General features: G+C 40.3%; 1 protein-coding gene across 2 annotated transcripts in view; it reads left to right on the top strand.

Moving 5' to 3' along the window:
* DMD (dystrophin) overlaps window positions 1-16,819 on the top strand; it is a 2,222,747-nt gene that overhangs the window by 1,872,408 nt on the left and 333,520 nt on the right. For both annotated transcript variants that reach the window (XM_073901937.1, XM_025857655.2), the window contains exon 57: window positions 1,257-1,413. In XM_073901937.1, the coding sequence (XP_073758038.1) occupies window positions 1,257-1,413 (157 nt within the window). The remainder of the gene's footprint in view (window positions 1-1,256; window positions 1,414-16,819) is intronic.

Here is a 16,819-nt window from a genome sequence, read left to right on the forward strand (position 1 = left end):
AAATTTTTTGAATTTAAGCTTATGGGTCATCGTATTTGCACATTTTAAAGACTTGGAAGTATCATCCATCAGAAAAAAAATGATCCCTCGGAAAGTTTGGAACAATTTAATTCTGGCACATAGGCACTATTTGGCGATTCTGTTTTACTAAGACCAGCCAGAGAATCGTATTTGAAATGTCAGGCTAAGTTACCCAACAGCAAAGGGAAATGTTGTTCTACCTGGGTGCTTTGCACTTCAATCTTTGCAGCACTAGAGACTATATTATATTTATGCTCTAGGCAGCATTAAGTTTTATGAATTAATTAGTAATTGCTGATAATATGTAAGTAATGCAGCATAATTCTTGATTTACCTGAGGATAGAGCTTTGCTAACATTCCACGTTTCTTCTTTGTTTTCCGGATGATGATTTATTTGGCTAATTTAGCTTCTCATCCTCAAGTGAAATGTGGATTTTATAGCACAGATCATTCATTTGTATATTCTTAAATGGCTTCTATGGATTAACATGTTCTAAATACACTTGCTGGTGAAGCACTCATTCTCCTGCCTAAATTATTCATGTTTGGGGGAAGCTTTCAGGCAAATGTCTGATTTTACCTTTCCACGTGAGTTGTTGTCTCGGTGCATTTTACACAAAGGAAACAAAGCGGAAAATGTTGGGACTTGGTGAAAACAAATCCCAGGTGCACACGAATAAAGAAGGGTAGAGGAAAAGAGAAGCATATGGGAAGAAGAGCAGAAAGGAACAGATGCCAGATGGAAGGAGTCAATGGAAGAGGCTGCCCAGAGTGCAGAAATGGAAAAGTCAAAATGTGGGGGGAGACCTTTCCATTTCTCAAAGCAGGAAGAATTCCAGTACTCGCATGAGTCACTTGAAAACTGAGTGGTTTATATTAGTCACCGGGAGCCATTTTTTTCTACCAGAAACATTAAGAATCATTGACTGCAACACTGTGGAAAAGCAATCCATTCCAGTGTATGTTTCATGCCAAAAGTCTCACAATTCTGCATGAGGAAACACACATATGGCTAAATACTGTCTACCCTCAAAACTGCCATCAAAACGCCCCCGCCCCCATTATATGGCTCGCAAGAGCAGACAGCTACATTTTTACTGAGGACTGCTAGACAGTTCATGATAGGTTTGTCTACTGTGGAACAAACCAAACCAACGTACCTTCAGTGGGATTGTTAGACTCATTAATCACCCTTCTAGATATTTTGACCTAGTTTGCTCGTGCTGCTTTTCAGGTCTCATTTGGAAGCCAGTTCTGACCAGTGGAAGCGTCTGCACCTTTCTCTTCAGGAACTTCTGGTATGGCTCCAGCTGAAAGATGATGAGTTAAGCCGGCAGGCACCCATCGGAGGCGACTTTCCAGCAGTTCAGAAGCAGAATGATGTGCACAGGGTAGGACATTTTTAAGACGAGTGCCTTGCACAGAGCAAATTTTTTAGTGACAGTTTTGAAATGTGTTTTGATTGAAATTAAGTTGACTAGAAATCTTCACTCCACTAGTCCAGGGGTCAAAGATAAATAATCCAAGCCATTGTTATTTTATTTTTTTAAGATTTATTTACTTATTTATCTGACAGAGAGACAGCGAGAGAGGGAACATGAGCAGGGGGAGTGGGAGAGGAAGAAGCAGACTCCCCACTGAGGCGGGAGCCCGATGCAGGGCTCGATCCCAGGACCCCGGTTCACGACCCGAGCTGAAGGCAGATGCTTAATGACTGAGCCACCCAGGTGCCCCCAAGCCATTGTTATTTTAAATGTCAAAAGCATCTGCATTAATAATGTCCTCTAAGAAGTCACCCTTCTCTTTTTATGATTTTTAAAGACATTTTATTATGGTAAATATAAAACATACACCAAATCAGACAGAATCCTATAGTAAACAGTCATGTACCCATCAGGACTTCAACAATTATCAGCTCATGGCCAATCTTACTTCTCCTAGACCTCTACCGGTCCTCTATAATTTTGAAATAAATATCAGGCATGGATCATTTAATTCACAGATAATTGAGAAAGTATCTCAAAAGATAAAGATCCACTCTTTCAAAGTGACCACATGGTTACTATAGCGCTTTTTAAATGTCAATAATTTTATTCTAACAAATATCCCAGCACTTTTAACATACATGTCTTAAATGTTTTAACATTTTTTTGTTTAAATAAGAATTGAAATAAGGTTCTCACGTTGCATTTGGTTAATTTGTCTCTTAAATACATTTTGTAAAGACTTTTATTTTACAATAATTACAGAGGCACAGTGAGTTGCAAAAATCGTACAGTTGCCCTATATGTTTCATCCAGTTTGCTCTAATGATTACATCTTAGGTGACTATCGGACCATAATATATATTGTCATCTCAACAGACGCTGTAAAAAGGTACAGTTAACAGCGCAGCTCAATTCAGACTGGCCACATCTCAAGCACACAGTAGCACAATGTGCCTCCTGGCTGCCATATTGAACAGTACAGTTCAACAGGTGTGATCATATTTGGGTTTGACTTTTTTGGTAAGATTGCTTCATAGATAGTTGTGTATTCTTCCATCATCAGGAGGTGTATCATGTCTTGTTTTCTCTTTTGCATGTGTGATTTTGGCAGCTGTTCATGATCAATGACTAGGGGTTGCAATGTGATCATTGCCTATTTCTATCATTTTGTCTTCATTTATTAGCCAGAGTACTTCTGTGAGGGAAAGAAAAAAAAAAGTCATCCATCCCCTCTTTGGGGACCAAGTATACAGTTCGTATATGATAGGCAGGATACTTTTCCAGCCTTCAGAATAACAAGTTGTTCACTAGCATCCTCTAACAGTGATCAATTCTCTCTCTCTCTCTCTCTCTCTCTCTCGCTCTCGCTCTCTCTCGCTCTTTCTTATGTTTCTGTTTTCTCTATTAGGCTCTGAGTGGGGAAGTCAGAGATTTGGTCTTGCTCACCTCCAAGACCCTAGTACCTAGCAAAGTGTCTGGCATACACTGGATACTGATAAGTGTTTTTGAAATGAGAACAAAAGGCACAAGAACAGAAATCAATAGCAAACCAAGGAAATGACTAACTACAAAAGTTTGATAAAATGGTAACACTTTTATATGTTCAACACTTAAAGAAAGATCTCTGTGGAGACACAGCCAAAAGTGGCATCTTGAAGAGAAGTCAAGGGTTTATATTATTCCAGAGAAGAGGATATAGAAGATTACTCAAAGGGAAGAGAACATGAGGGAAGATCTAGGAGTCTCTGAAAAAAATTGCCGAGGAAACTGACAGTTTCTTCTTTAGCCATTCCCCTTCATAAAATCGGAATGTTAAATTAGCTCTGTGGTAAGGTGGAATATAATAGTGACATTTTTTAAATGTTCTAACTTTGAATAAATAGTCAAAACACTCTGGTGTATGTGTAGAAGAGCATTCATTGAGACAGAAGGGCATTTTAAATAGAATGCATTATATGATATAAAGAAATGAGACAGAATGTCTACAAAAGGTGTAATTTTAGTCTAATTCTAGAAACCAAAGATGAATCACTGAACGAGTGCACTGGAAGTCAGGAGAGGCTGTAGTCACATTCCTCCATAAATTAGATTGTGCTTGCTACTTTGTTCTTCAGCTGTGAAGTTGAGGAATTCGGTCCAAATAATTTTCACAGTCCCTACTAGCCAGCATCTTGTCGTAAATAGTCCCTCAGTATCCCTGGTTATTGGCTTTTGTTACTTGCTAGCAGTGGTAAAATGTTAGGACTTATTCTCAGTGCTTTTACGGAGGAATCCCATGACCAGGAACATGCTTTTGGGAGATGGTGATGCCGGAGTTACGGGTCACATGCACCCACTTGACTAGTGAGCTTGTTCAGATACCCATCTGCTTGTTACCCTTCTTTGACTTCTCAGGACTTTGACTACCCTTCTTTGCCTGTGTTCTATACGTTGGTTCCACTGCTCCTTTATCTTCGCCTCCCTCCAAATCCAACTGAGATTCAATCATAAAACATTTTAATAATTCTTTCCCAAGACCCTAAGATCCTCTGCTTTATTATCTTTTTGTGGCTGCCATCTGCAAAACCCCAAAGCTTTGAAGATCTAACTAAATACTCTCCCCTGTCCAAACAACAATGGAGCAGACCAGTATGGTCACCTTTTCAGGATGACAAACCAAGCCTTCCCTTGACGAGCCCAATACATCACTGGGTCAGTTTGCCTCCAAAATAGTTCCTGACTCTGCCTACTGCAGTTGTCACCATAGTTACAGAAGACCATTTCTCCTAACCTTTCTGTGTCTACTCTTGCCACCCTACTGTGCCATCTTTACATTTCAGCCAGAGTAATTTATGTAAAAACATACACTGAATTACGTCAGTCCTTATCTTAGCGCTCTTCAGTGGCTTCTCCATTCTGTAGAGGAAAGACCAAACTCCTCAGCAAGGGCCCCAACCTTCTCTTTTCCCACCACCCTTCCTCTTGCCCTCTGGCCACTAGCCATGCTGCCTTCTTTTGGTTTCTGCAGTTCTCCGCGTTCTTTTCATCTGGCGCTTGGAACATGCTGGTCCTCTGTCTGAAGCCCCTTCCACCTACATACACCCCTTCATAATTCCCTGGCTAACGTCTGATAATCTTTTACATCTCGGCTCAGACATCAGGCAAGCTTTTCCCTGCTGCCCGCATTTGACCCTATCTTCCTCTACGTGCTCTCATACACAGTCAGCTTTTCCTTCTGCAGCTTAACAGTCTTTGTCATCACGTATATGTGTAAATCTTTGATTCATGTCAATCACCTTCGCTAAACCATGTGCTCCAAGAAGCCTTCTTTTGGGGAGGGGGTTGTCACTTATGAAGTGCGTAGTACGGGGTGGACACTAAATAGGTGAAGAAACAAAGGAATTGGGCGCCTGGGTGGCTCAGTTGGTTGGGCGACTGCCTTCGGCTCAGGTCATGATCCCGGAGTCCCGGGATCGAGTCCCGCATCGGGCTCCCTGCTCGGCGGGGAGTCTGCTTCTCCCTCTGACCCTCCCCCCTCTCATGTGCGCGCTCTCTCTCTCTCTCTCTCTCTCTCTCTCTCTCATTCTCTCCCTCAAATAAATAAATAAAATCTTAAAAAAGAAGAAAGAAACAAAGGAATTAAGGAAGAAAAGGAAGGAGGAAGGCAGAAAATCAATCAGTGATCTGATCTTAACCTTGTTCGTTCTTCTCTAGTTTACTGAGACCAAGAGCAGGGAAAGAAAGAAGAAAGGATGTTCCTTCCTCACTGCAGGATTTTTCTGTTGATTCCCAACTCGGCGTCCATCTGTACCAGGGAGAGCTATTTTGATGCCCACTGTTTTTTGTTTGTTTGTTTTTTGTTTTTTTATTATGTTAGTGAATCACCATACATTACATCATTGGTTTTTGATGTAGTGTTCCATGATTCATTGTTTGCGTATAACACCCAGTGCTCCATTCAGTACGGGCCCTCTTTAATACCCATCACCAGGCTAACCCATCCCCCCACCCCCCTCCCCTCTAGAACCCTCAGTTTGTTTCTCAGAGTCCATCCTCTCTCATGGTTCATCTCCCCCTCCGATTCCCCCCCTTCATTTTTCCCCTCCTGCTATCTTCTCCTCCTCCTCCTCCTCCTTCTTCTTCTTCTTCTTCACTACAATGTATTATTTGTTTCAGAGGTACAGGTCTGTGATTCAACATTGACACAATTCACAGCGCTCACCATAGCACATACCCACCCAGCCACCCCATCCCTCCCACCCCCCACCACTCCAGCAACCCTCAGGATGCCCACTCTTTTTACTTGTGGTCTGGCCCAATGTTTTCACGAGCTTCTCTTTGCATCCTTAAGAAAAATTCTTGTCACAAAACACTCTTCCTCCCTCAGAGAACATCATCACTCCGAGGTGTTGATGAGAGAACAATTTAGCACCCTGTTTACTCAGAGTTTTGTCACATTTATACAGTAGCTCTTTTAGAGTTGCAGTGGAATGCCTGTCTAGTTAGTAATGCTCTTGGTGCCTGTTGGCAATAAGAACAAAGGAAAATCCTTGAAACTGGGTCTCTTTATCTGATCTTCTGAACTTCCGTAGGAAGAGAGAAAGGAAATATAATCAGGGCAAAACTCTGTCAAGATCTAGTCTTTGACAGATTCTGTATTTGTAGACTTGTTTTACATTGCCACATTCCTAGGTTTATAAATTGTCTTCTGCTTTGTGGGTTTCTGGATTCAAATACTGTTGATATAGAATGTTTAATATCAAGATGGGTCGCTTTTTATCATAAACTTACTCCCCGTGTATTTGGTGTATCATTTTTTTTTTCAAATCCCCTGCTCACTGTCTATTGCAAATTATTAATGTCCCTGGTTGTTGTTTTTTGTGGGAATCCAAAACCCATTAGAATGTCAGCAGTGGAAACTATAGAAAAATATTTTTCACTTTTCTTTTCTATAAATCAGGATGTTTATAAAAGAGGTAATTTAAATTTTCTTTGGATATCATTGCAGATTAATGGTAACATTTTATAGCAAAATATCATTATGTCTTGTACTCTTAAAGCAAAAAAAAAAAAATCATCATTCTCAATCACTGTGTTGGAGGGGTGTATGGTTTTCTTTTAGGTAAAATTCCAAAACAGTCCACCCAGGCAGTTAGGGACTGCAGGCTCACTCCCCAGGCAATTTTCACACCCATGGGGGTAGATCTTTGTTCCCCAAACCAGCTGGGCAGCATAGCAGCTGCAAGTGGAATGGTTCTCAAGCCTAATTAATAAAATAATGCTCCATATGCGGTGAAGTGTTATAAATAATTAAAGCTCAAATATGCCTTAGCAAATACAAACTGACCAATTTTTATATCTTTGGAATACATTATCCTGCCTTTTACGGTTCCTCATTACTTGCCTCACTAGACTGACTCGTTTTCAATTAGTGTGTATTATTCTGGTCCAGATATATTTTTAAAACTGACTTCCTTTGTTTTACTTGAGCAGTCACTAAAGTGATATTTATTACTTGTCTACTTCTGTGATTAACCTAGAGAGAGTTTTAAAGGAGCAAATCATAGTGGGAAATTTCTAAGGAGAACTGCAATAAACCATGAGCTTATTTAACTCCCTTCGTCTGACCCCAAATCCAAATGGAGATTAGGTCTTGATTATAAGAACACTGTAGGTAATGACTTTTTGTTTGCATTTGTACTAATGAAATTGTTTGTCATTAGGCTTTCAGCTTTCAATTTAAAAATCTCTGTAATTCCTTCCCTTGAGACTGTTAAGGACACCTTCAAAGCTTCCTGAGATTTTTTGGTTAAGATTGAGATGGAAGTAATCAATACATACATTATTAAAACAGTGGACAGAAAGCCATTATTGCGTGGAGGCTGTTGACAAATGAAAAGGCTTGAATAAAGTAGTTTACTTGTTCATTTGTCAGGTCGTATATTATGCATGTTCGATATCCTCAGAAGTCACCACAAAGTGAGGGAGAGGTTCGGAAATTCAATAAAATTATCCTAGAATCACGCTGTTGATTATACATTTATTTAGGCTAATTCTGCTATCAATGCTGGCCTGCTTCCTTTGGGTAGATTTTAGTATGTGTGTCAGCTTGATGAGTTCCCTGTGTTTTCTTTCCACAGAAACAGAATATGTCTTTGGGTGCCATTTGTGAATGTTAAGATTCAAGTCAGCTCTGTGTAAAAAAAAAAAAAGAAAAGAAAAGAAAAAAGAAACGCATTGTTCCCTAGCACCTCTGGAAAACAAGAAAAAAGTTTGTGATAGGGTAATTCATTCCAACATTCGATGACCTGGCCTCTTAGAGTTTCTAAACAAGTTTGGTTCACCTACAGATTCACTGTTAGTTATATTTACTCTATGCTGTCTGCTTCACTATGTTGGAGGAAATAGACAAATCGACATCCTTTTTTTTTTTTTCCTTAACATAGCCAGAAGTTTATTCTTTAAAGAGGTTAAGAAAAGCAACAAGCTCATAGAAAGACCGGTAAAGAAAAAACCCAGAAAATAAAATTTAACAGTATCAGATGGAGATGAGGAGAACATGGTTATGGAGCTTACAGATGTTAAGATAATAAAACATCTCAAAAGTAACTTTTCACTAATAAATTTCACAATTTAAATGAAAAGTACAAATTTCCTAAAAACAAAACATTCAGCTAAATCAAGAAAAAATTAGAAATCTGAATATTACTTTGGAACTAGACATCTTTTTGATCTATTCTTCATTCCTAATGGAGTAAGCTACTTTTGTGTAAGTTTCATATTTTATGCAGTCATATTTAGGAATGCTGAATAGAAAAGATTTTAAAATTATTTTTAGAACTACATTTCTAGGCATTTGAGGGAGTCTTCTGAAAACTAGCTATATCATCAAAACTTGAGAACAGAGCCATCTAGGATTTGCCACTTTTCTTTAATGAGGATAATAAAATAAAATGTGAATAATTTACAAGTTAACTTCCCCACCAAAGTCTTCTTTCTAACCACATCAAAACATTGATATCTTGAAAAATACTCTTCAACTAATATTTGTATAGGACTTGGCCGTTACAGGGCACTTTTACACGTTCATTTAATTTCAAATGAACCCCTCTGATCGTTTTCTGTGTTCTTCGTTTTCCCCAAATATTATTTTAGGAAAATCTGTGCCATAACTCAGACTCCTAGAATGTATTGATTCTTTCAGCGATTATTTATTGAGGGCCTGCTGTTATGCTGGGGCTGAAGATACAGAAGTGAACAAAATGAGACTCTGCCCACACAGACCTTCAGATTTTCCTGAGCAAAATATGAAGTAAACCAATAAATTAACATATAAACTCCTATCAAGTCAGTGCTATAAAGAGAAAATAAACAAAACAGGAATAGAGAAAGAATGAGAGGTAGTGACCTACCCAAGGAGGTTGTATTCATTTGTGCAAAGGTCTAAGTGAGTGAGCCACACAGAGACCTTGAGTGAAGAATATTTTAGGCAGAGGGAGCAGCAAATGCAAAAACCCAGATGCAAGAACAGGTTTGGTGTGCTCAAGAAATAACTAGATGGGCTAATGATACATTGTAGAGAGTGGCAAAGGTCAGAAAATAATTGGTGTTATCTGCCACAGTTTGGAGTTGATTTTATTTTGTGCATGACGAGACCCCTCTAGAGGACCATAAGCAGGGATGGTGTGATCTGATTTTGTGTGTCCTAAAATTGACTCTCTCTGCTCCATGGACAATTGACAGTAGGAGGAGCAAAACTGAAAGCAGGGAGAAAGTTGGGAGGGTGTTGAAGTCATTTAGGAAGGAGATGATGATGACTTGGCCTAGCGTGGAAATGATAGACATTGTGAAAAATTATTTGACCCAAGATCTGTTTTGAAGGGAGAGCTGATAGAACTTAAGATAGATGGGATATGGAATGTGAGGGAAAGTGAAGAGTCAAGGATGACTCTGAAGCCCCTGATTTGAGCGATGATACCATTTATGGAGATGGGAAAGACTTTGAAATGATCATGATGAGGGTGTGTACATGGAGCAAAACAAGAGTTCCATTTGGGGATTATATTGATAAACAGAGACAAGTGGTATGATTCAGCAGTTATTCACCACTTACACTTGACAATCTCGGATTTTGGCTGAGCCTCTTGAGAATGGATATAAATTAATTTGTCACAGGGTCTCCTAAGAATCCATTCATTGGTACTGTTGCTTCAGAAGGAATTTCCAGATTTAGGATTTAGGTTCAGTGACCTAAGACCTAATTCTCTCAGCGACCACGGGAATAGATTGAGTGTTCAGCAGTGATTTCTCAAGGTCAGCTCAGAACTTAACAACATTATTGTCAGTAGGAAGTGACTTCCCCAGTGGTTGTTGGAAGCAGCCCAGGCCTCCAACTGAAGAATCAAACAGCTGTTCAAGATGCTGCGTGGGCACTAAACTATTCCTCCATAGTATCCCAGATCTGCAAGCAGGCTGGACTCTCTTCTAGCCCATGCCCTTGATCTCAGAGAACACAACTTTTAGCTTAAAGGACTTCTAAAAAAATAAATTTCAACAAGCATTTCCCCCCAAACACTCAAAAATGTTTTTTTCATTGAATACAATTAGATTTTTAAAAAACAATTTCAGGCTTGAAATATCTCCATTTATTTTTCACCTTTGCTTGAAACTGATTCAGTCTCACTTATGGATTGCTGTTGTTCATGTTGTTGACTCTCTGAAACAATAGCTAGAGGTACCTGATACAGCGATCCCTTGTCTTCACTTTTAAGTGGACTGGAAATGGATGATGATGTAGTCAAACTCTTAGAAGTAAAGAGTGGAAGGGTGGTTGTGAGAGGCTGAGGAGAGGATGAAATGGGAACTGAAGTTTCAGTTGTGCAGGAGGAGTCATTCTAGAGATCCGCTGTAGAGCCTAGGGCCTAGAGTTAACACTCCTGAATTGTGCACTTAAAACTCTCTTAAGAAGATGGATCTCATGTTAAGTGCTATTAGCACAATAAAAAAAAATCAAGATGATTTGACCTTTTCTTTATATCCCATATGCTACATTTACATAACTTCTCTAATGCAAGTTATTTCAAATGATTATTAACGAAATCCTTTGTCTGTTTGTTGTTGTTGTTGTTGTTCTGTTCTTTCACATTTCTTTCTTCCATGAATCCCTGTGAACTTGCCTTAGATTCTTAGAGGCAAAATTCCTGCGACTCCAGTTATCCACATTTCTGGATCTCGCCCTTTTCCAGGAAGATCTTGGTTTCAAGTTCGCTGGGCATTGATGGTCCCTATTCATTCAGTAAATAAAAGATTAGTGATGTGTTTGAGACTCAATAAATATGGTGGCTCTTTAAGTGAGGAATGTCAGTAAGGTGGCAGAATGAATTCAACTTTCTTATCAGAAATAAAAACAATACAAAAGGCATATAAAAAAGTAGAAATAATATGGAAACTAGCCTGGTAATATAGGATGACAAAGCTAAAACACTGATCAATTTGCAGATATGACAGTGTTAATGTCCTTGGCCTGTGCCTACTCAGGAACCATTTGTTGATTGGATGGCACCATTGGGATCACTTTAAATTTTAGGGTCTGTCTAGTGTTCTCTCATCTCTTAGCTAATGCTTCAGACTAGAGGAAAAGCCCCAACGAGCAGTTCAAACTCTGGAACTTCTGAACATGTGTGCATGAACATCTCCTCCAGGAAAGAAATCACTACGATTAAGAAGGCAGAGCCAATAGGGCCTCCTCTTGAGGAAAATCCACTCAAGTAACTCAAAGGTTACACTCAGCTTTGGATCTGGCACATAAGAATAGGCCCAAAATCAGAGCTCTCAATTTTTCCCCGTCGACAGCATTTAACTTTTTCTCTAATAATTCATGAACCCAGGCCTTCACCCTCAAGCATGTTCTGCATCTAAATCAAACTGGCCTCCATATAACACACTCTGGTTTTCCAACTGGGTGTTCTCTTATGTATTCAACAATATTTATTATCCACTATGTGCCAAGCTGTTGCTATAATTTTTATCATTAGTAATGGTGCCTAGAAGAGACTATCTCCAAATGCCACCATGTAACAGGCTCCTGGCCAATTAATGACCTAAACGACCTAAACGTGTTGATTATAGAATATTCAAACTGGGATGCCTGGGTGGCACAGTCGGTTAAGTGTCCGACTCTCGGTTTCAGGTCAGATTCTGATCTCAGGGTTGTGAGCTAGAGGTCATGAGATCGAGCCCCACATGGGGCTCAGCACACAGTGCAGAGTCTACTTAAGATTCTCTCTCCCTCTGCCCCTCCCCCACTCAAATAAATAATATTTTTAAAAAAAGAATATTCAAACTAGATGTTAGAACTTCGATAAGGTGTTTAGCAAACCCCCACAATTTAACAAATGAGGACACGAGGGCTCAGGAAGGTCTTATGACTGGTTCTAGATCACCCAGCCAAGCTTTGGCCCAGCCCCAACTTGAACTTCAAGTCGGCTACCACAGCCCTCCCTTAACCACTTTAGTCTGCCTCAGGGGGTGATTCTGTCAAGTTCGGCTGACACATGTGAATAACGTATAGCCATTCTGTGAGATTTCAGTCTGAATAACACAAATACAGACTTGCCACTTCAGTGGGAATGTAGATAAAATTCAGCTCCATGGAAACTGCCCATGGTTGAAAGAGACCTGTGTTTTGAAAGGCGAGGGCCTCTACTTATATCCATAGCGATAGGACCAGTATCTCTAGGTAAAAGCAGTATAGCTTTTCTCTCAAAAATGTCAGTCCCTGGGGCTTCTGGGTGGCTCAGTCGGTTAAGCATCCTGCTCTTGATTTCAGCTCAGGTCATGATCTTAGGGTCCTGGGACCAATCCCCGGATTGGGCTCCACACTCAGCTCTGAGTCTGCTTGGGATTCTCTCTCTCCCTCTCCTTCTGCCCCTCCCCTCTTTCAAATAAATAAATGAATCTTTAAAAAAAATGTCAGTCCCTATGCCCAGAGCTCTCATCCTGGCCCTGTCTTCTCTGAGGTACATCAAGCACATCAGTATCTCCCCCTGCATCCCCTCTACACGTGGTTCTAAGCTACTTCTCTTTATGGGATTAACAGGTATTTGAGGTAATATTCCCCCTATTTAGTTTTTTCCTATAACCAGGAGAGGCAGGGAAAAAAATCAAATAATCAGTGACTTGGTTCTCCTCTATTACTTTCAGGTTTTTAAAATTTCTGACTTGCTTCATGGCCATTAGGATTTGCCACTTACGTGTCATCCAAATTATTATAATTCAGGGAACTTTCATCTTTTGCCATCACTCACCTGAAGCCTGGCTTAAGAATTTCAAGATTTGGATTCTAAGTGACTAATGAACTGATGGCCTTAGGTAAATCCTAGCTTATCTGTACTTCAGTCTGCATTGGCAAAACATTCCCAGTATAAAAGTATCACCACAGACATACTTATTCAACCAAACTATTGACTCCTTCAGGACAAAGATCCAGTTCCTACGTCTTCCCTATGTTATATATAATAGGTTCAAAATTAATATTTTTCTATTAGCTAACTAATCTGCCAGCAGTCAGTCACCCAGTTGGTTAGTATTTGTGATATATAAATAACTATCAATCAAGGGCACCTGGCTGGGTCAGTCAGTAGAGCATGTGACCCTTGATCTCAGGGTTGTAAGTTTGAGCCCCACGTCAGGTGTAGAGATTGCTTAAATAAATAAACTTTTAAAATAATAAATAAATACCATCTATCAGATCATTTCACCTTAAAATAAATGGATTTACCTTGGGATGTCCCACTAGTACAATTTTGTCATGCATGCTTCATATAAATTAGTCTGTGAAACTTAAGAAGCTGGAGGAAAAATGTCAAACTAGCATGCCTTACTTTTTTTTCTCATTTTTAAGGCAGAATGTTACTTTCCTTTCACAGAGGTGCTCTAAGTCTTTAGTAGTTGCTTCTGATTCTTCCGTATCACTGTTTTAGTCCCTTGGGCCCGGCTGTCTTGCAAAGGTGAAGAGGAAGCTGTGGGGAACAGGATGAATTTTAAGGAAAATAATTTTATCTGTTTGAAAGATTCAGGAAGTAGATATCTTTTTTTTTAAAGATTTTTATTTATTTATTTGAGAGAGAGAGAATGAGAGACAGAGAGCACGAGAGGGAAGAGGGTCAGAGGGAGAAGCAGACTCCCCGCCGAGCAGGGAGCCTGATGCGGGACTCGATCCCGGGACTCCAGGATCATGACCCGAGCCGAAGGCAGTCGCCTAACCAACTGAGCCACCCAGGCGCCCCAGGAAGTAAATATCTTAACGTGTGAATATTGACATCTAACTAACATAAAGAGTATTCTGTATGTGTATGGGAGGGGGCCTCTATATCTGATACCTTTTTCACATCAGCATGTGAATGAACCAACTTGTCCAATTTAAAATATTAAGCATAAACTCTGAGGCAAAATCAGTACAGTATAAGGAGTGACTATTTTCCCAAACATCACTCAAACAGACTTTCTTTGAGAGGCAAGGCAATTATCAAAGAGTTAAGGCTCTTGACATTGAATGTTCTTGTTTTGGTTTAAAAAATGTCTCCGTTTTCCTTCCTCTTAAAATGCAGTGAACTCTCATAACATGCAGGTTACTGTAAGTCGCTTAGAGACTGAAAAATGAATTTTCCCTTATTTTAAAGAAGAATCTTCACTGGTTTTTGTCATTGTCATTGTCATTTTCTTCACTGTTTTGTCATTGTTGTCTTTGTTTTTGCATTTACTACATGAGCCTATCTCTTTTAGGGACACCTGGGGTGGGGGTCAGTCGGTTAAGTGTCCAACTCTTGATTTCAGCTCAGGTCGTGATCTCAGGGTCATGGGATTGAGCCCCCCATCGGGCTCCGCCCTCCGACTGGGTCTGCTGTCCCTCTCCTTCTGTTCCTTTCCCCACTGCCCCCCATCTCTAAAAAAATAAATAAATAAAATCTCTTTTTTTTAAAAAGCCTATCTCTTTTAAGCTCCATGCTACAAGGACCACTGATGCTTTTTGCCTAGAACAGTGGCTTGTACAGATAGATGCTCAAAATTTGTTAAATGAACAAATGGAAGAAGACCTTTCCTTCTAACCATGCTTGAAATGACATGTTCCTATTTATGGTTTTTTCCATATGGTGAGAAACATTACCATTTTCTTTGTCTTCTGATTGTCTTGAACTAACTATTTCTCTCTTTTTCCTGGGGTTTTTAACCTTTCTTATATTTCCTCTACATGTTCCCAAATGCCGCAGATAGAGCACATAACCTTCTCTTCCATCCACTTTCTTTTCTTAATTTCAGACAACGATGTGAAAATAATGGTGCTTATGTCTTTGTAATGACAGAACTTCCTTTGTCTTTTCTTTAGACTCGTTTTAATCCTCAGTGACTCCTATTTAAGAAATGAACTGTGCAGCTGTGATGGTGCTGAGCCCTTGGCAACAACTCGAGGGGCAAACAAGTGGTCCCTCACAAAGCTGTTCACTTCTAACAATGGAGCTGCATCATCAAACAGTGTCTTAGACTTTGTCAATTTGATGAGACCTTTAAGATCCGTTTCCTTATTTTACAGACCTTACTCCAACAATCATCTCCACGTTCCCCCGTCTAGGTCTTTAATAGATTCCTCTCTGCTATGGTAACCAACTGTCCTGGTTTGCATGAGACTGTCCTGGTTTTAGCATTCAAAGTCCCACTTCATGAAGCCCTCCCCAGTCCCTGACAAACCAGGATGGTTGGTTACCCTACTGCTAGCTTCCATCTTCCACCCTGTGTGCAAAGCATTCCTATCCTAAAAAGAACATGTCTTCCTTTTACATTGTAATCCACTCTGTCCTCCTTCCCATCTTCCTTCTTGCCCTGTCAGAAAAAAAAATATGTTGCACAGTGTTCATCTAAAATACTTATTCCTTCTTCTCCCACTCACTCCTCAACTAAACCTACTTCTGAGGCTACTGCCCTCCACTGAAATTGCTCTCACCAAGTCTAATGAGCACTTCTCAGTGCCCATCTTGCTTTACCTTTGTGTGTCATGGTTGGAAGCTCTCAGTCACTTTCTTCCTCTCTCTTCCAGAGTTCTATACTTCTCATTTCCCCCAAGCTTTCTACCTGTCCATTCCATTCTTTCTTGGCTTCTCATGGGATCCAGGTCCTCTGTCTGCCCATGAATTTTGTATATTCTCCAGAATTTTCTCTTTAGCCCACTCCACTGCCTGAGCAGTCTCATCTCCTTAGGTAGTTGTAATCCTCGTCTCTATGCATAATCATAGGCACTCAGTGGATGTTAACTGAGAAAAAGGCTCCTAAATCTCCTTTTCTTCTCCCTAAACATCAGACTTTGGTATTTATTTCCTTCCAGAAGGAATGGTACCTATCCAAGCTGAGCATATCATATCCTCTTACTCTGTTCTCCAAACAAATTCCCCCCTCATGTTAGTATTGGGTTTTTAATATTTGTCTTCGTTAAATTTTATCCTAAATGTGCACATGAGGTGTTCTGGATCAGACACAGATTTCTTTTAGTTACCTAACAGGGAATATCATTGCCACCCGGCCCCCATCCTGGCCTTTGCCCCAAGTCTTACCCCTAGGGGGACGTGAGGAGAGCCAATGGAAAATGTTCCTACATGACTGGCTGCGTATTCCCTAGGCCAGAGACCAGGAAAAAGGGTTTTCCTTTCTCGTAAAGGGGAAGAAGGCCTTTTCCACCAGAAAGAGTCCCCTTCTCCTCCTGAGAGGGTCTCCTTGGAAACATAAGGGCCTGAGTCCTAACTCCAACTTTTCTTTTTTTTTTTTCTGTTTTTTTTTTTTTTTAAGATTTTATTTATTTGACAGAGAGAGACACAGCGAGAGAGGGAACACAAGCAGGGGGAGTGGGAGAGGGAGAAGCAGGCCTCCCGCTGAGCAGGGAGCCCGATGCGGAGCTTGATCCCAGGACCCTGGGATCACGACCTGAGCCGAAGGCAGACGCTTAACAACTGAGCCACCCAGGTGCCCCCTAACTCCAACTTTTCTAGAAGCCAGAGAACCCCACATGCCTCAGATTTTACAAACCGGAAATGTCATCAAGATCTGGGCTTTTTTTTCTCCAAACTCTAAAGACCTAAAGAGATAGCCACTCCAGTCTTGCTGACAGCTTGGAGCTGAACCTGGGAATTTCCTCTGGGCTCTAACCATTTGGTCCTCTTGGATGAGAGAAATTAACTAGACATATGACTGCAGATCTAGTTCCCATGGTATGGGAAGTTTCGCAGGAGCCAGAGCTTTTTATAAGCGTGCTGAGAAATCTGGGAGAGTTTATTTCCTCACATGTAGG

Source organism: Callorhinus ursinus, unplaced genomic scaffold (genome assembly GCF_003265705.2).
Source record: "Callorhinus ursinus isolate GAN/ISIS: 27379988/994484 unplaced genomic scaffold, GSC_fseal_2.0 scaffold16, whole genome shotgun sequence".
Lineage (NCBI taxonomy): Eukaryota > Metazoa > Chordata > Mammalia > Carnivora > Otariidae > Callorhinus > Callorhinus ursinus.